Here is a 19,165-nt window from a genome sequence, read left to right on the forward strand (position 1 = left end):
CAGACACCCCCTGGTTGGTGATGGTCCACTGGGAAGTGGCTCATACCCGCCTCTGTCCGTGTGGCAGCCATTATGCTGCAGAGAAGTCTTTATCACTCCCCTCTGCTGGGTGAAGCCACTTGTCTGGAGAGAGCCTTCAGCGGTCAGCCCCCTTTTGGCTGGTACTTAGTTGGCACAGGTGCCTTTCAGGAAGTCCTCGACAGTGTCTGGCACAAAATAGGCACACGGTATTGGTGGCTCTAAATGCTTAGCTGCCTGGAAAATTTGGCCACCTGTAGAACCCCTTCCTTCTCCGAGGACTCCGTAGAACAGTAAGATAGTTTTATTCAGCAAATGGTGCTGCTGCTTTGGAAAGAAAGGGCTCTTCCCATTTATCTTCTCTATTTGTGGGAGAAATAGCCAAAGCCATGATGTTCCTCAGCCCTAGACTGCACAGGCCATGGCCTCCCCAACACTCAGTTTGACAGCTGGGCAGCCACAGCACAGGAAAGTGTGGGGCTGTGCCTCCGTGGCCAGCAAGCACAGCCCCCACAGGTGGAAGTCCTTTCTGGGTCTCTGGTCGCAGCCTCCCACCTTCTGCAAACTCCATAGGGTGCCCTCCCCTTGGCTGGCATTGCTTACCCAGACCAAAAAAATCATCCTCAACTCTGATTAAAATGTGAATGTCAGTTTATGCATAAGAATAATCCCAGGGTGTGTGAATTTCTTCTTTCTTAACCCTTTGAGTGCCAACCAATATCCTAGGAACTGTGCTAAAATTGCCAAGGCATTTTGAGTTAAGGTTTTTAAGTTTTTTTCCCCACGTAAAGAGTGAACTACTAGCATCTAATAGTGACACTGCAGGAGGCGCGTGATCGCACTCCCCGGCACTCTAGGGGTTAAAGGAAAACTTTGTGGGTTCTGTATTGTATCCCCAGAGTGACCCTTGAGGGCCTTGGGCCTGGCCACAGAAGGCCCTCAGTAGAGATGCATGGAATGAAGCGCCTGAGATAGCGTTATCACATGTAGTTATCCTGGTAATAGTAGAAAGAGCTACCAATTCTTGAGCAACTTATTTTGCACTAAGTTGCCTGGCTCTGTTCTAGGCATCTCACATGAACGGAGTCACTTAAACCTCAGTGCAGCCCACTAAGATCAGTGCTGTTATGATCCCCATTTTACAGATGAGGAAACCGAGGCAGTGGCTGCTCATTGCAGAGCCAGGCCTGGAGCCTGTGCTCTTCACCAGCACACTAGGGAACAGGCCACAGAACAAGGGCCCCCTTTGCCTTTCTTTCAAATGGTCTTGTTTCCCAAGTGCCCCCATTCACTCAGCTCCTTCTGTAAAAGCACTGCTTCTGCTTCACCTACTAAAGCTGCTTAAGTATTTATTTACCTTTACTTATGAAGCTAGTTGACTTTGGGTCTCTGTTTTTACTCAGCACCACTCAACTCTGCAGAGACCTAAACTCAAAAGTAGTTACTGGAACGTTCACCTCTCTGTCACAGGATTGCCATTTGCGTTTCTCAAATTCCCACCCATCCACTCTCCCCAGTCTGGGGTGCCTTCTCTTTGGATGGCGCTTTGGGATAAGCTCTGATTTGTGCAGCAGGTAACCTTATTCTGTGAATGTCCAATGCAGGCTCGGAGGCAGTCCCAGGTACTACAGAAGTTTGGCCAAGTTGATGCAATTCTCAAAGGGCTGAGGCCACCCGGACAGGTCTCAGTCCTAGAAGACAGTTGGCAGGGCGATAGAGAAGGGTGCCACCTCCCAAGTGACACTTGGTTCATTTCCCAACTCAGTACTTCCTGCCTGTGCAGCCTCGAACAAGTCTCTTAGCTACGACTTGCATTTCTCTTCTTTTTTTTTTTTTTTTTAAAGAAAAAAGATGAACTTTGAGGACATTATGCTAAAAAAATCATAAAGAGACAAACACTGTGATCCTATTTACATGAAGTCCCTGGAGTAGTCACATTCACAGAGATTAGGCCAGGCACTGGGGGAGCAGGGTGGGGAGTTGTTTAATGGGTGCAGAGTTTTAGTTTGGGAAGATGAAAAGGTAGTGGGGATTGGTTGCCCAACAGTGTAAATGTGCTTAACATACTAAACTATATGCTTAACAATGGTTACGATGGTAAATTTCATGTTATATGTATTTTACTATAATTAAAATTTTAAGAAATTTTTAAGTGAGAGAAAGAGAGGGAGGGGAATACTAACTAGTACTTCCTTTGCAAGATTGTTTTGAAGATTAAAGGTAAAATGCCTGGGTAAGAAGTGAGTGCTTGCATAAATATTCATTCTATAGTTGCTAAAGAAGCACAGGTTTGGTGGGAGCATTATAAATCCCTGTTCTGGGGAAATGCCAGCATGGTGGGGTGGAGAGAGGCATAGGAGAGCTCCACCAACAACTCAGGGTGAGTTACTAGCCTGATGTGGCTGCCAAAATAAATCATTGCAGCCTCAGGCTACATTAATAGAAATAGTTTCTAGAATGAAGGAGGTGGTGATTCTACACCTGCAACAATTAGTTCATCCCCAGGGAATAAGCATTTATCCTGGAACTCACGCTGTAAGGGAAGCAGGTGCATGGAGTTCATTCAGAGTCCCCTCTGTGGCCAGGACAGGGAAGGGACCCTAACACCAAAGACACCAGGAGGTTGGAGGATGTTCCTGATCCTTAGGGAGCAGAGAGAGACAACAGAGGGACTCAACACAAGCTCTAGAGGAATAATTTCAGGAATGTAGGATGCTAAAAGATTACACCGGGGAAGGCCTAGTGCGGGGACATGGTAAATTGTGTCCTTGTAGCTCCTCAGGGCTGGCCAGGAGAAGGGGTCTGGCTGTTTCATAGCTGAGTTCAGAGGCTGGTGGAAGGGAGTGGGCTCCCTGTCACCAGAACTGTGCAGGCCAATGCTGGCCAACCCTCACTGAGAATATGAGATGGGGCATCAGACAGAGTATGAACGGACAGAGGGATTGAACTAGGTGGCTCAGTGGGTAGACAAGGACGACTCACAAGGAGAAAAACTCCCCAGGGAGGCTTGAGGATGCATACAGGCAGGCGAGGAGGGACATGATGAGCTCTGGGTGTATAGGCCATTCCATAAGCCAGAACCATGAGGTTCAGAGAGGGAGAGTGGGCCGATAGCAAGGGATCCAGCCAGGTGTGTGGAGGACCTCATCCTGAGAGCAGTGCGGATCACGGGTGGAAGTAAGATATCAGATGAGTCCTAGAAGGATCACTCTGGCTATACATTGGAGAATGAATGGGAGTAGAAAGACCGGAAGCCAGGGGAGCAGTAAGCAGCTGTTGTGATAGATGGGGGCAAAGAAGACATGGGCCTGAAGTGAGGAGGTCCCAGTGGCTGAGTGGAGGTGGACTGGGCAGGAGGAGGCCTACAGAGGGCCACACACCAGCAGGGCACAGCCAGACATCTGGTTCAGCCGCCTTTCCCCTCCCCATCAGGGGAAACCCCCAGGAGGAGCAGTTTACTAGTTCATTGGCATATAACAGTATTTTTGCACAAGCTTTGTAGTCACGGTGTTCTGCTGAGACCTGCAGCTCTATTTTATTGCTGAAGTGCTTTTGCGTCTGGTGTGGAGAAGTAGAAGAGGGTCCACTACCGACCATCAGTTAGGTCCGGTCTCATTTGCACCTGTTTGTTAAACGTCAAGGCACGTTCATTAATACTGTCATAATTGGTGGCAATAAAGGTTCAGAACCTTTGAGACTTCATAGGAAATAAGAAACCACAACTGTGTACTCTCCAACCACATGAAACGCTGTCTGTGGGCCTAGTGACTGGGTTGGCTTCTCTGGCTGCGCCTCCACCAGCCCCTCCTTTCAGAGCAGCCCCAGCAGGGCGGGAGGACGCTCACTCAGCGAGCGCCCCCCCTCCTGCCACCTTCCTGATGGTTAAGGAAGAGACTACCCTAACAGAAGACCCTCTCAGGTGGTGGTTCAGAAGGAAACCACAGTTTAACTCCATTAAGGAGGAGGCGTCAAGATTGAGAGAAATGCAAAGAGAAAAAGAACTCAGTGCAAGGCGTAGCATTTTCTTTGACCAAGGTTTTTGTGTTCTGGTGGCCTTGAGCAAATCCTGTCTCCCAGCACATGCTTCCCTACCTATAGACTGAGGTAAGCATTCACATCTCTGAGAGTTCCCCCACCCATCAAACCCCAGTCATATAACAAATAGTTTTGAGCACCTGCTGTGAGCAGGCCCTGCTGGAGGTGCTGGTCTCACCTGGGCTCTTTGCCAGTAAGTTGGCCATGTGTGCACCCCTGGTCACTCCTTGGGTCTCCTGGGAACATTGGTTTCTTCGTGTGATAAATTGGGCTCCCAGGTCAGGTGGGCCTCAAGACCTGGAGAGAGAGTCCCTGGGGCAGGAGGAGCTAGGGAAATTGGCTCCTCTGGCTTTCCTGAAGGTGATTCAGGCTGTGACAAGTAAGGTTTACATGGGTAGCCTTGGTGTAGTTCCAGCATTCAGCCTGGCTGCCCTGAGAAAGAAATCCAAACCAATGCGCGCTGAGTCCTGGAAGCATGGGCAGCCGGTCTATCCGGGGACTTTGGTGGCCAGTGCAAAGCTACATTTATTGGGACACATGGCAATAAATTTCTTAGTAGAGCTTCCTCACCTCTCTCCTATAGAATCACTGAAGTGGGGTCACCTCAGGCTCTAGCTCCTCTTTTACTTCCAGCATTTACTCTCACTTCTCAGAAAAGTAAAGAAAGTGAGCAACAGCCAGCAAGCAGAATCTCTGGGAGAGCAGCTCAGGCAAGGCGCTGTTCTTGTCATGGGGTGGCCACTAAATCACACCCAGCACTGTCACCAGCTGCCGGTGGGAGCCCTGGCTTTGGTCCCCAGGCTCTGCCTCTGGAGGGACAGGGGAGGAGGTACCCCACCAGTGGAAACAGAATGGAGTGTCTGCCTCATAGCAGCCACATCTCTGTGTCTGAGGTTCCAGGTCAGAAAACAGCACCAGAGTTTTCCATCTCCTGCCATTGATTCCAGTTCTAGGAACAACCAGACTTTATCTGGTAGGTCTGTGGACAGTGGGAAGATGGGAGACCCCAGAAACAAGTGATACCACGGTGCCGACCCACCGTGCCTCAGCTGCCAAAGACGGGACTGAATTTACAACTACAGCATCTCCCTCCCAGCCGCTCTCAGTCCTGTTTCATTTTCAGTTGCTCAGCTTTGTCCATGTTTGGCTGCACAAACCACCTCAACTCATTTTTTTTATTGTTTTGTTTTTTATGTACTCAAGGTATAAAGCCTAAATAAACAATACATATCCTAAACAATCACAAAGCTGCAGTGGAGTAGCCAAGCCAAATGTGATTAGCGGCTGTGACCGGCATGGAAAGGTCACAGCCACTCTGTACATGAACTTGGAAACGGAATGAAGTACAGCAGCTCTGGAAAAATTATGCAAACCAAGGGTGAAATCATCAATAGCTAGATCCCTGTTCTGTGAGCCACTGGCCTCTGATGAGACAGCACTCTGCTCTGAGCAGCTAAATGCCTGCATGAGATCCTGGTCGGGGACCTCCTGCCCAGGCTGCCAAGCCCTGGTGGTTCCAGAGCACTTCGGAGCCAGCATTGCCAGACAGGGTGGGCAGTGATGCTGCCGCCTGGCTGCTACCAGAACACCTCCTCCACCAGGCTAAGAAATATTTTTCCTAGGCAGCGAGACCTCAACTGTGTCAAAATGCAACTTATTCTGGCAAAGTCATGGAGACATTATGCCCAAGGGTTTAGCTAACTAGAAAGTGAAGAGTAAACTCTCCGTAACAGGACATGTTTATCAGAAGAAGCTTGGAGTGGCACGTTTAGATATAACCTTGGGAAATCTTTCTCACTGAAAAGACTTTCCTGCAGTTAGCAGGAACTAGAAATCACCTTGCCATCTTCGCCACATGGGCACATTGCCGCCTTTCCTGGTGGGTGCTTATAGAGCAGCGGTTCTCAACCTGTGGGTCACGACCCCTTTGGGGTATGAACGACCCTTTCACAGGAGTCACCTAAGACCATCAGAAAACACATATATAATTACATATTGTTTTTGTGATTAATCACTATGCTTTAATTATGTTCAATTTGTACCAATGAAAATACACCCTGCATATCAGATATTTACATTATGATTCATAACAGTAGCAAAATTACAGTTATGAAGTAGCAACGAAAATAATTTTATGGTTGGGGGTCACCACAACATGAGGAACTGTATTAAAGGGTCGTGGCATTAGGAAGGTTGAGAACCACTGCTCTAGAGTCTCTGGAGCAGAGAGGGAGGGAGGCGACTCCTGAGCACAGACAGGCCTGGCCAGGCGCCGTGTGAATTAGATTGAGTGCAATTCCAAGAGTTCCTGGAGAAGCAGGGCAGGCGGCCACCAGCACCACCCTACAGAAGTAACTGCTCTTGGGAATATCCTAATTTGTCTGTAGGCAGAGCAGATAGATTTGTGCTGCCGTCACATGATGGGATAAAGCTGCTGACCTGTTCTTACACAACAAGATTGATCAGCAAGTACTGGGGCAGGCTAACTTCTTGTTTATCTTTTTCAGTCTTTCTTAGCAATTAGTAGACCCATAACGTCACACCACAAAATGAGAAAACACATGAAATAGCCCTGCTCAGCCAGGCTTTTCTCGTTAATCTTTTCTATTAGCAGAATGTAAGTCTGGTAGAAAGAACGAGCACGATATTTCTCAGCCTGCGTGTCCAATGTGAATTAGCTACCGTTTCTCACCCACCTTAGAGTTTCCTCTCATTGTAATTGTAAAATCAGGACAAGCCCATTAATAAAACCTTTCTGAATGAGCTCTATGTACCGTGCACTTCTGCAGATGTTAATCCTTGCGAGGTCTCTGAGAGCGAGGCGGCATTTCCATTTTGGAGATGGGAAGGTGGAAGCTTAGTTAGGTAACTGGCCCTGGTCCCTCTCTCCCCAAATACGCAACCTCTGCCCACTGCACCACAGTGCCTCTCACGTGGCAGACACTAGGGTGGCCTATTCTTGCCATTCAGTGGGAAATCCTGATTGGCTCTCCAGTGGCATTGGCTTCCTTGGCTGGGAATTACATGAAAATGATAGAAGTGTTTACTCATTTCTCTTGGACCTACTTCCTGTAGTCAGCTCTGTTCCTCCCCACCCCCAGTGGGCCTGGCCACCCTCCTGCCTCTGGCCCCAAACTGGCTTGCTGGCTGGAATGGCAGCATCGGCATTAGAAACCTTTGTCGGGTGAAGGGTTAAATATGTTGAAATAAGCCTGGCCCTCACAAAAGAAGTGGCATTTACACCCTGTACATTTATGGAAATACTTGCCGAAGGAAAACAACCACAACATTGTGCATGTTTTTAGGAAGAGAATGGCCAGAGTGTCTTTAATTCACTGTTTACCCGTGAGAATTACTCCCAGGAGTAATCCTGCAATAAAATCTTCTTGGTCTATGAGAAGAGAAAGAAATTGAATCAAAAGACTCCATTTCCACTTGTATTTATTCAGTCTGGGAAATTCAGTGGGCCGGAGCATTACTATCAGCAGGGGATTCCTTGCTCCTAGCGTTAAATTACTGTCATAATCGCTCAATTATTTCTTCCTTGTACTGTTTAAAATAAAAATCCATCACATTCTATGTTTTTTTCTAGCATTTATTAGGTTGAGTGTTTAGGAAAATCAATTATAGTCAGTCAGGCATGAATTGATGAATGTTCTTGTAATAATTGTCAGTTGTTAAACTGAATGTACTTTCTCTTCTCACCCTTTTCATTTCCTTCAGAGGGCAGAGGTGGCTCAGAGAGAGGCGGAGACCTTAAGAGAGCAGCTCTCGTCAGCCAACCACTCTCTCCAGCTGGCCTCGCAGATCCAGAAGGCGCCGGACGTGGTGGGTAGCTGGGCCCTGTGGGGACTCTGTCTGCCTGGCATCTATACCTCTGTTACAGCTGCTCTCTTCCTTTGCTTTTTAACGTCCCTTTTTGGACTGTTTTAAGCAATACTGCTGTCTTGGTGGGGAATGCTTTTACCAGTTTGGGGATGGAACTTGTTAGAGTCAAAGGGAGAGTTTTGCTGATTCTGCATCAATGCTCTGTGGTCAGCGTGACGCCCGCCCAGCGTGGAGGTGGAGACAGATCCCATCACCTTTAAAGGGAGCGTCTTCCCAGCTAGGCTTGTGGGGTGGCGGCTGGCAGATGGGTGGAGATCTGAAACTGGAGCTTTGCCAAAATTACACAGGAAAATTGGAGGTTTGGTCTTCTCCTGAATGTGTCCTTCCAGAGTGAGAAAAATTTCATGATGAGCTGGGAGAGCCAAGGAGGTAATAAGGTAGCACCCACTCTGAGTCAAATCCCCCAATCTTGCCTGAAGTGTAGGCATTCAGGAAGAGTAAGGCACTCATGCCAGTGCTTTCACCTCTTGGTTTTTCTAATATTAATAAAAATTTCTCTTAGCTGGAACTTTCCCAGCTTGATCGAGGCGGCTTACAGCCATCAGATTCTAGTCTAGACTCTTTCCTTCAGTGCTAAGCAGTTATATGGAGCAGCATCTAGTTAAGACCTGGATATGGGAACCACACTCCTGGGCTCAGACCCCAACTCTGTGACTTGGGGCAAGTCACTTAACCTCCCTGAGTCTCAATTTCATCATCCGTAAAATGGGTTTTTACAAGAGTTTCAGAAATCTGAGCAAAGCACAGACTGGCACATAAACGTCCTCAGGAAACCTTAGCAATTACTTTTATGTGGTTGGCATCGTTATCTGTGATTCGGGAGCCCTGGTTTTGAAGCTCAGTTCTGTCACTTTTTGTACACACCCGGGGAGCTAAACTTCCTAGACCTCAGTGTCCCTGTGTGTGGAGAGAGGAATCAGTGATCCTGAAGTGCCTTCAGCTCTGGCAGCCTATGGCGAGTGAACTGCACTCACAGGAGTCCTCTTCCTTAACACAGAGTTACAGAGCCTTGCTGTGTGCCGGGCCCATGGTAGGCACTGGGAGAGCAAGCAGGCACGGGCCAGGCCCTTCCCAGAGAGCAGTCGAATCAGGAAGGCTTGTGGTTGTCGTGAGCATGTGTCAGTTGGGCACAAGTCAGTTTGACAGCCATTAGTTCACCTACCCCGTAAGTGGGGTTTTGTTGTTTCTTTATAAAGGTGAAGAAATGGAAGCTCTGTGAATGTAAGCCCAGCCCGGAATGCCTGGGCCCAGTGGCCACGCCAGGATTCGAGGGCGGGGGAGCTTCTGCCACCTTAGACTAGGACTTTTCAATTATTCCTCAGGAATGAATCTAAAGCAAAGTTTTAATTCAGGACCTCTTTTAAGAATGGATTTTTGTTTTCTTTCTTTACATTAACATTCAGTAAAACATGATTTAAGTATCTCAGGATATAGAGAAAAGTTCTTCAATTTAGGGACCATTACATCCTTCATGCTTCACAGACTCTGGTTCTGATTTTGCCTGAAATGGCCCTTGGCTTGTCAGCGTCCCCTCCTCCAAGTTTATGTGGACTGTCCCCAGTGTCACAGTGAGGACGCCCTCGGAGATGGAGTCTGCGTGGCTTCTCCTGGCCTCCGTGGTGAATGCCGGTCCTCAGGAGAAAGCCGTCCGTCCCAGTGTGTCCACACAGGGCTCCTGAGCTCAGTGCCTTGATTGAAAGCATTTCTGTCACCATCCTGGACTGTAGCAACCAAAACATTTCAGAAGGGAATGAATGTGTTTGCAGGTAGAGTGAGTTGTGGATCCCAGGGGTGCTTAAACACTTCATCATCGGCTAAGTGCAGTGTTTACATGGCACAGGTTCAGTCTTCCAGGAGCGGCTCTGCCAGGCTCCCTCGGGTGTGCGTTCCCACAGTCAGCTCAGCCAGCCAGGGAGCAAGCGCCGGAAACTGGGCCAGCAAGGGGATGTCTGTTGGGCTTGGCTGGCAGGACTCAGGAGAGAAACAGTAGACTCTATAGATCCAGCAAAGGCCCAGACCGATCTACTGGGTGTCTTACCGGAACTGCCAGTTCTGGAAGGTGAGCTGCCACTCAGAGTGCCTGCTCTGCGTGAGGGGCCCTGCTGGGGCTTTGTGTGGTTGCTCCATTGCTGCCTCCTGACACCGGGTCTTTCGAGGCAGGTTTTAGCATCCTCATACCACAGGGAAGGGAACTGAGAGGCTCAGAGGAGTTAAGTAATTGGCCACAGGTCACCCAGCTGGCATTTGACCATAAGTTTGTCCTACTCCAAAGTCTACTCTTTTCCCCACATCCAGCTGCCCCACCTTCATGGGCATTAAATGGAATGGTATACTTGCAGGTCCTTTGTCAGGTAGTTACAAGACAAATATTATTCGTTCACCTTGAACCTAAGCCGTAATATTAGGAAGTATACCTTTCTGTCTCTCAGGTGAGTCTATCAGGTGCACACACTGCATAGACCCAGCCTACCTCAGCCGCTTGGCGTTGGCAGGAATGGAGGTGGCAGTGCGAGAGAAGCAGCTGAGGTTCCCCTTCTCTCGTCTTTCCCGCTGGAGCAAATAGAGCTACGATCAGCCTCGACTCCTAGGATCTGTCTCACAGGCTAGGGTCCTGTGCGCACCATCATTTCACAATTAGGTTTTCCTCACATTGAGTAGTGCTCCTGCATCTCATTCATACTTAATATGAAAATGGCTGCAGGATAAAAGATGATTATCTAGCTTATTTCAGCCTTGATGTTCTAATCTCAGTAGGAGGACTCACTAGACAGTTGCACAACTTGTGATATTTCACACAAGCAGGTTGGGAGAGAGGAGGCGAATGTGTTCAAAGGGACAAAATTTAATGGACTAGTACGTCAGTAACTTCTGTTTTCTCATTAATTTTTCCCTTTGGAAATACCCGCCCCGCCCCCTCCTCCACCCCACCCCACACACATACACACACTATCATCATCTTAAGCCCTTCCTTTTTTTATAATGTTCTTAGACTCTACAGAGCATTCCCACATATCCTCTCTTGGCTCCTGAGCCATCAGTGCCCCCCACACCTGAGACCCAGCCCCCATGAGGAATGTAGGGTGCCCTCACAGGCCTTGGAAGCCTGGGGTCATGGGACTATCTCTGCTGGGACTATCTCTCAGGACCTCACTCTGGTGCCCACAGGGGCCTCTTGTCACACTTGAAAAAAAGTCAGTCCCTTCCTTTAGAGCAGTGGTTCTCAACCTTCTGGCCCTTTAAATACAGTTCCTCATGTTGTGACCCAACCATAAAATTATTTTCGTTGCTACTTCATAACTGTAATGTTGCTACTGTTATGAATCATAATGTAAATATCTGATCTGCAGGATGGTCTTAGGCGACCCCTGTGAAAGGGTCGTTCGACCACCAAAGGGGTCACGACCCACAGGTTGAGAACCGCTGCTTTAGAGGCTAAAGTCCAAGCCAGGGTTCTGACCCCAAACCCTGCCAGAATCACCAGGGAGTCCCAGGCCCTACTCCGAACCCTCAGAACCATGGTTTCCAGTGTGGGGCCCAGAACCCATATGTTTTCTAAAGCCCCCAAGTGGCTCAGGTGCAGCTGGCTAGAGGCCTGGATAGACACGAGGGAACCTGTGGTCCTGGGCTTCTTCAAATCCATGGATGCTGCACCTCTCAGTAATTATATCAGCAGCATCCGAGCTGCCTGGCACCAACCTCTCTGCCGCTGTAAAGGCCACCCCTCCTCTCAGCCCCTGTTCACCCTGTCATATAACTTCCTTTCTAGCTGTCCTCAGCCTGAGAGGCGCCAGCTTTGGCACCCAGGCCCAGGCCTCTGCTCCACCTGCAGCCTGTGGATCATTTCCTGGGACCTTGTTCGTTTCTTTCTTAGTTTCCCATGTGTCTTCACAGTGAGACAACAAGGATGTCCTAGTGTGTGAGAGGAGAGTGAGCCACATTTGGGTTTCCAGTAGGGTGATCTTTTCTATCGGATTTCCAAGGCCTTACTGCTTTGGGGTAATTCACCTCATTTCATTTAGTTTATGCAAGACACGATTGGTTTTTGCTATGTTATAAATGAGGAATCTGTGGCCCAGGTTCCTGAATTAGTTCACACGGTCACACAGTCAGCTTGTGGCCAGGACACACGGGGCCTCAGGAGTTTAGCAGATGGCCCTCTGGGACTGCCAATGCCAGTTCCCATCCTGGGCCCAGGTTCAACACCGAGAGCTGCTGTTTTTACATATACAGGGTATGGCAAAAGTAGGTTTACAGTTTTCATATGGAAAACAATAATATAAGTATAAACTCTGTGTTTCATATATTCACAACTATAAACCTACTTTTGCCCACCCTGTATTGTTTGAACCACTTGCCACTGATATAGTAACTTGCTTGCCTGTTGAAAAGCCCAGATCACCTTCTAGCTAGTTTTACGGACTCTTCCCCTAGGAGCACTTGAAACAGTTTTTATGGCTGGCATCCCTCAGGTTGGAAAATTAATAAATAAGTTAAATTAGATAACATGGTTCATTCTACCCCACCCTGAGACCCACCTCCCCGAATGTCACTGCCATTGTGCCCCTCACTCCCCCCAGGCCTGCACCACCAGTCCAGGCAGCTCTGGCACCCGCTGACCGTTCCGTCGGTCACCAAGATGCCCTTTTCCGAGCTGGCCTCTCAGCATCAGTCCCTCCTTATGCCAGCTTCATGCCCTTTCCAACCTCTGTGCCCTTCTGTGGTATCCACTCGAATGGAGCCCCTCTTCCTTCTGATGAGATCCACCAGCCCTTTCCCACTGTGCCCTTCTCTCCCTCCTTGGGGTTCACCTCCGCATGCTTCTTTCACTGTTCTAGGTGCTAACCCCTGGCACTGCCAGAAGACTTGTCTTAGGCCCCTGACCTTGATCTGCCCAGTGTGATCCAGGGTGGTGCTCCCCTAACTCTGTGGTAAAGGAGAGTTTTGTTTTTATTTTTTAATTTCCAATTGATATTATACAAATCAAAGAAACAGGAAAGAATCGTTTCTTTGCACATAAAACTTTACATTCTTTTTTTTTTTAATATATTTTATTGATTTTTTACAGAGAGGAAGGTAGAGGGATAGAGAGTCAGAAACATCAATGAGAGAGAAACATCGATCAGCTGCCTCCTGCACATCTCCCACTGGGGGTGTGCCCACAACCCAGGTACATGCCCTTGACCGGAATCGAACCTGGGACCCTTCAGTCCACAGGCCGACGCTCTATCCACTGAGCCAAACCGGTTTCGGCAAAACTTTACATTCTTAAATGGTAAAGGCCTTAGTTTCCCAGGAGGGTGATGTGTAAAATTATTTCCCTGGGTGACTCGCTCTCCCCAAAGGTGAAAACCCCGTAACGGGCACATCATGCATAGAGTGGCATGGCTGTCCCTGCCAACTGGGGCTGCAGCTGCCATTTTTTTGTTTGTTTGTTTTTCTTCTTTTTTTAATCCTCACCTGAGGATATTTTTCCATTGATTTTTTTTTTTTAGAGAGAGCAGGAAAGACATGGAAACATTGATGTGAGAGAAACACATCGATTGGTTGTCTCCTGCACAAGCCCTGACCAGGGCGTGGGCCAGGGAGGAGCCTGCAACTGAGGTATGTGCCCTTGACCGGAATTGAACCTGGGACCCTTCGGTCCACAGGCCAATGCTCTATCCACTGAGCCAAAGAGGCTGGGGCGCAGCTGCTGTTTTCTACCCCAGTATAGGCAAATCAAGGCGTGAAGTGAGCCCTGGCCTGGTATCTCAGTTGGCTAGAGCACCATCTCAATATGCCCAGGTTGCAGGTTCAATCCCTAGTCAGGGGCATACAGCAGATGACAGCGAGGGTGATGGCATTCATTCCACACTGCAGTGTGAGCTGCCCTGAGTCTCTGCTGTCACATGCAGGTTTATCCTCCCCATTCCCGTTGCCATGCCCCCAAGTATATCCACCCTGCAGGAAAGCTCCAGAATCATTCAGGAGCCATCATTACTTTCAAAAGTTTGAAAACGCACTACTTTGGTCCTTAGGAAATGGAATTACAGATTTAATTTCTCTCTCTCTTTTTTTTTTAATATCTTTTCCCTGTTTTACATATTTTTCACAATGAACAAATTGGGGAAGGGGTTAAGTTTTTTAAAAAAATCAATCATCATACCCTAGCCCAGTGGATGGCAAACTCATTAGTCAGCAGAGCCAAATATCAACACTACAACAATTGAAATTTCTTCTGAGAGCCAAATTTTTTAGATTTAAACTGTATAGATAGGTACATTGTTATTAACTTAATTAGGGTACTCCTAAGGCTTAGGAAGAGCCACACTCAAGGGGCCAAAGAGCTGCATGTGGCTCACGAGCCGCAGTTTGCCGACCACGGCCCTAGCCAGTTTGGCTTAGTGGATAGAGTGTCGGCCTGCAGACCGAAGGGTCCTGAGTTCAGTTCCAGTCAAGGGCACATACCTTAGTTGCAGGCTCCTCCCTGGCCCAGGCCCTGGCTGGTGCTCATGCAGGAGGCAACCAGTCAATGTGTTTCTCTAATATCAATATTTCTCTCTGTCTTTCCCTCACTCTTCTACTCTCTCTAAAAAAAAAATCAATGGAAAAATATCCTCAGGTGAGGATTAAAAAAAAAATCAGTCATCATAAGAATTTTTAAGCAAAGAAATCCCAAATGTGCATCTTCCACATCTCTTAACTCTTATTAAAATGTTGACTCTGAAAATCAATTTGTCAAACAACATAGCATCTAGATAGCTCTGTAAGGAACCGAAAGACATTGAGTCCCTTCTGGTGGGAGAACATCTGAATGCTTTGGAGCATTCCAGAGCCTTCCCATTTGTCATTCCCCTGGCTGAAGCACTCATCCCCAGCCACCAGCAAGGCGCTTTCTGTCGCCTCCTTTAGATCTTTGCACAGATATCACCATCTCATGAGGCTTTTACTGACCATCTTATTAAAAACTCCAACTGCCTCTCTGAAGTCTGACCCCATGACCTCTTGTTTCAGCTTTTCTCTGGCACTTTATGCTGCTAATAAATGCATTTAGTGCACTCACCCACCCACCCATCCCACTGACTAGAAGCCCCGTGAAGAAAGGGACATCCACCCTTTTGTCCACTGCTGTGTGCCTGATACTCATAAATGCTTGTTGAGTGGACAAACCCGATGGATGGCAGCTCACCGTGAGGATGGAAGGGTGGTGTAGAGAAGGCAGTCAGTAGATCCTTCCAAGCAGAGGCAAGAAGTAATGTCTTACCATGAGCTCACCGTCCACATCCTCCTAGCTGCCTGTTTTTGCTGCGGTTGCCAGCACAGCTAACCCCAGCACCTGCCTGAGCTGGTGCAGTTTTGTCATTTCCTTTCTCCTTCCCAGGAGCAGGCCATAGAGGTGCTGACCCGCTCTAGCCTCGAAGTTGAGTTGGCCGCCAAAGAGCGGGAAATCGCCCAGCTGGTGGAAGACGTGCAGAGACTGCAGGCTAGCCTCACCAAGCTGCGGGAGAACTCCGCCAGCCAGATCTCCCAGCTCGAGCAGCAGCTGAGTGCCAAGAACAGCACGCTCAAAGTAAGGACACTGTGGGGGCCGGCGGGCAAGGGAGGGCTGGTCGTGCACTTGCGTACCCTTTGCCTTCCTCCACACACGGCCCTGGAGGGAGCCTGGGATTGGCCTGCAGTGATGGTTCTGGCTCCCCACCGACACCCTGAGAGCTCTTCAGTGGTTGCTTCTGCCCAGTGTCTGGGACGCCGGATGGGTGTAGTGACCATGGCAGGAGGCCATATCTCAGAAGCTGCCTTCTTGGCCCTGCCTTGTTTGCACAGGTATTCTCATTTTAGTGGTCTGCAAAGGTAATGGTTAAAATTCTCTTTTAAAAGTAAAAGTGACTGCTTGGATATTTCTTAGTCTGAGCTCCAACCATCAACAAGTTTTTCCCTCCAGTCAGAACAGAATGACATGGATGAGGCTCCCTGGAGGACCTCAGTCAGAAGCATGGGTGTCTAAATTCCATCAGAATTCTTTTTTGGAAGACATCACATCTGGAATTGTCAACAAATATGGCAACCTTGAACCTCTGTGAAGCAGCTAGAAGCAGAGTCCTGGCACCCAAGGCAGGGAGGTGGGCTTTGAACCCCTCTGCCAGCTCCAGCCTGGGCAGCACCTTCAGCACCTGGTAGAAACCCCATCCTCAGTGCCCGCCCACCCACGGCACTGCTTTTCTACTTGAGAGCTGTGGCTGGCAGTGTTGGACCTGGAGGCTTGTGTGCTTCTTGGGTGGGTGAGAGGAGCTGTCAAGTTCGCAGGCTGTCTGCATAGACTTGCCATTAGTCAGCTCTGCTGGGCTGCCCAGGCACACTGAAATGTGAGCTCTGCCTGTGCCCAGATGAAATGAAAGCAAGAGGCACCCGAGCCCCCTGGGCCTTACTCTCAAGCTGCAAGATCATTTTTTGTCCTCAGGCCTGGGACACACCACAGCTGCCTAAACTTCAACACAGCTCACAGAGTTGTTCTCTTTCCTCCCAGGCAGGATCACAGCGGCCCGACAAAACCTAGGTCCTCATGAGGTTTCTCATAACTTTGTGTCCCAAATTCAGAACCTGGAATCTTTTTCATTATGTTGAAATATATATACTTTACTTAAGCTATTTCCTATCATTTGAAGTTACTTGGTGTAATTTGAAGATAGTCCTGGGACCCTAGATTCCTAGCATGTCAGAGCCAGAGAGCCTCAGAGTGTCTTACCAGCACAGGCTTGGCCCCTGCTCCCAGGCCAGACATTCCCCTTCTCCACTCTGCTGTCCCTCCACAAGGCCCCCGTGGGCCTCCTCCTGCCCCCACTCAGCATCCATTTGTGGGATGCGTGACTGAATGAATGAATGAATGCCAAGTATAATCATTGTATGCTAAATAAGGTGGATCAAGCTTAATTATAAAAATGTCAGGACAACTTTTTCTTATATAGAGCAATTCTAGAATGTCGTAGGGCCATCTTGATTTTCTTTTTCCATTGAAAGTTTTCTTCTTGACACATGACCATGTTTCTGACCCAGAGCTAAGTACCAACAAGTCTGTCCTCATAGCAACTCGCTGGCACTGGCAGAACCCACAGCCCTGCCTCGCTAGCTTCTCCTTTGCCTCTTTGGGATAGGTTTCATCCACAGCCCAAGAAACTGCCAGGTTGGGCTCCTTGGGGGAGATAGTCCTGTGATTGGGAAGATGTGTGAGACCTAGTCACATTTGTCATCAACCATGGCATTTATTTCTTCATTGTGTCTTTTTCTCTCATCAGCCTGCTCAGTGAGTACTAGTGCTCATTTTTTATTTCTAGATTAAATCTAATTTTCTCATGTTACAGCTATTTCTGACCCTAGCATTGGCATTATTATTAGATAATTTGCCTTTCTCTCCTCTGTTACCATTAAAGGGTTTGACTCAAATGCATTCTGCATTGGACTACATAAGAGGGAGGCTGTAGAGCTTGCATTTTTTATTCTAGAGCAATTTCCTCTAAACCAGTTAAGGTTTTAATGTTTGCCTTCACAAAAAATGAAACACAGTTTTCACAAATTAATGTTCTTTATCCATATCTTGGGGGAAATCTTTAATACTGTGCAGTTAATGAAACAATTCGGCAATACTTCTTCCAAAATTATTGCTCCCTTATCTTCATCTGATCTAATAATCAAAACATATCCTCTAGTAACAAGACCTCTCTGGTTTTAATTATCTTAACCCCTTCTCGCCAGGAGTGAAGACCTCCCCAATATCGAACCTGCACACAAAAGGCATTAGCCTTCCCCAAAGGAGTAAGGTTAATTGAATGAGATACCTTCCCAGGGCTCTTTCCCCACCTAATGTGTATAATTTATAGTCTCAAATCTAAACTAGGCAGCGGTACAATTATTAGGAAACTATTTTATGAATGAGGCCCGTCATATTGACAGCCCGATGCTTTTGCAACAGGGGTCTGTGACCCAGCGGTGGTGGCGCACAGAAGCAGCAGTGAGCCGTCCCTGAACTTCCCGGGGGCTCTCCTCTCCTCCTCCCTCCCCACCCCTTTCCTCCCCTTCCCCCCAGCCCTTTCCTTCTTGGACCGTGTTGTCCAGCTTTGGGGACACTGTGTGGGGCTCAAATTGGGATCCGTTTGAGGATGCTGCAGCTTCCAGCCACCTCAGCATCTTGGAGTTGTGGGTGCTTTGCCATGAACATTAACAATGGCCTTTGAGGCAAATGCTAATGGCAGTCGCTGGTGGAATGTGGGCACTTGGTGTCACAAGGGCCGGGGACATCAGGGCAGAATCTTGAGACTTGAGGTGACTGGGAGCCTTTGGTCTCTCTGCCGGTGGTCTGTGGTGCTGTCTGTAATGGGATGGCTCTGGGGGCTAATAGGTCACCTGCCTTAGCACCTTGAAGCTCCCAATCTCTGTGATTGAGATTCTTCCCTTCACTTAGACAATTGATTTGTGATGTTTTGGGGCTAAATTGACAGTTGGATGCTTACCAGTCTTTCCCTCCCCATGTTTCGCTTTTTCAAGCCAAGTTCACCATAAACGCATCACTCTCCTCTCCGTATACAGTCAAATAGACATGGAAATAGACTCAGAAGCGGGGGATGTTTCCTCCTGCTTCACCTACCAGTGCTCAAGCACAGTGCTACTTGTAACGTACAATTCTATATTCGTAATTGATGAAATAACCCACTGCTGTGACAGGGCTGCTATTTTTGATAACTCTATTCTGTGGTCTTCTGTTAGGATACTTGGAAACAGAGGCAGTATAGCCCTGGCCAGTGTGCTCCATGGTTAGAGCATCAGCCTGCATGCACACCAGAGGGTCGAGGGTTCAATTCAGGTCAAGGGCACATACCTAGGTTGCAGGTTCATTCCCCACCCCCAGGGCATGTGCGGGAGGCAATGGTTAATGCAGGGGTGGGCAAACTTTTTGACTCGAGGGCCACAATGGGTTCTTAAACTGGACCGGAGGGCCGGAACAAAAGCATGGATGGAGTGTTTGTGTGAACTAATATAAATTCAAAGTAAACATCATTACATAAAAGGGTACGGTCTTTTTTTTCAATAGTTTTATTCATTTCAAACAGGCCAGATCCGGCCCGCGGGCCGTAGTTTGCCACGGCTGGGTTAATGTACCTCTCTCACATCCATGTTTCTATCTCTCTCTCTCCCCTTCCCCTCTCCCTTCCACTCTCTGTAGAGGATCAATGGAAAAAATATTCTCCTTGGATGA

General features: G+C 48.2%; 1 protein-coding gene across 9 annotated transcripts in view; it reads left to right on the forward strand.

The window, feature by feature from the left end:
• The window catches only part of CUX1 (cut like homeobox 1), a gene marked incomplete at its 5' end in the record, with an annotated part of 366,038 nt that overhangs the window by 262,876 nt on the left and 83,997 nt on the right, over window positions 1-19,165 (forward strand). For 5 of the 9 annotated variants that reach the window (XM_081089615.1, XM_081089619.1, XM_081089620.1 and 2 more), the window contains 2 exons: window positions 7,777-7,881; window positions 15,308-15,490. In XM_081089615.1, coding sequence (XP_080945741.1) covers window positions 7,777-7,881; window positions 15,308-15,490 — 288 coding nt within the window. Of the gene's footprint in view, window positions 1-7,776; window positions 7,882-15,301; window positions 15,491-19,165 lie in introns of all 9 variants that reach the window. The other 4 variants (XM_081089614.1, XM_081089618.1, XM_081089612.1 and 1 more) reach the window with 1 other exon arrangement.

The sequence above is a fragment of the Myotis nattereri genome, assembly GCF_964212035.1.
Source record: "Myotis nattereri genome assembly, chromosome: 4".
NCBI lineage: Eukaryota > Metazoa > Chordata > Mammalia > Chiroptera > Vespertilionidae > Myotis > Myotis nattereri.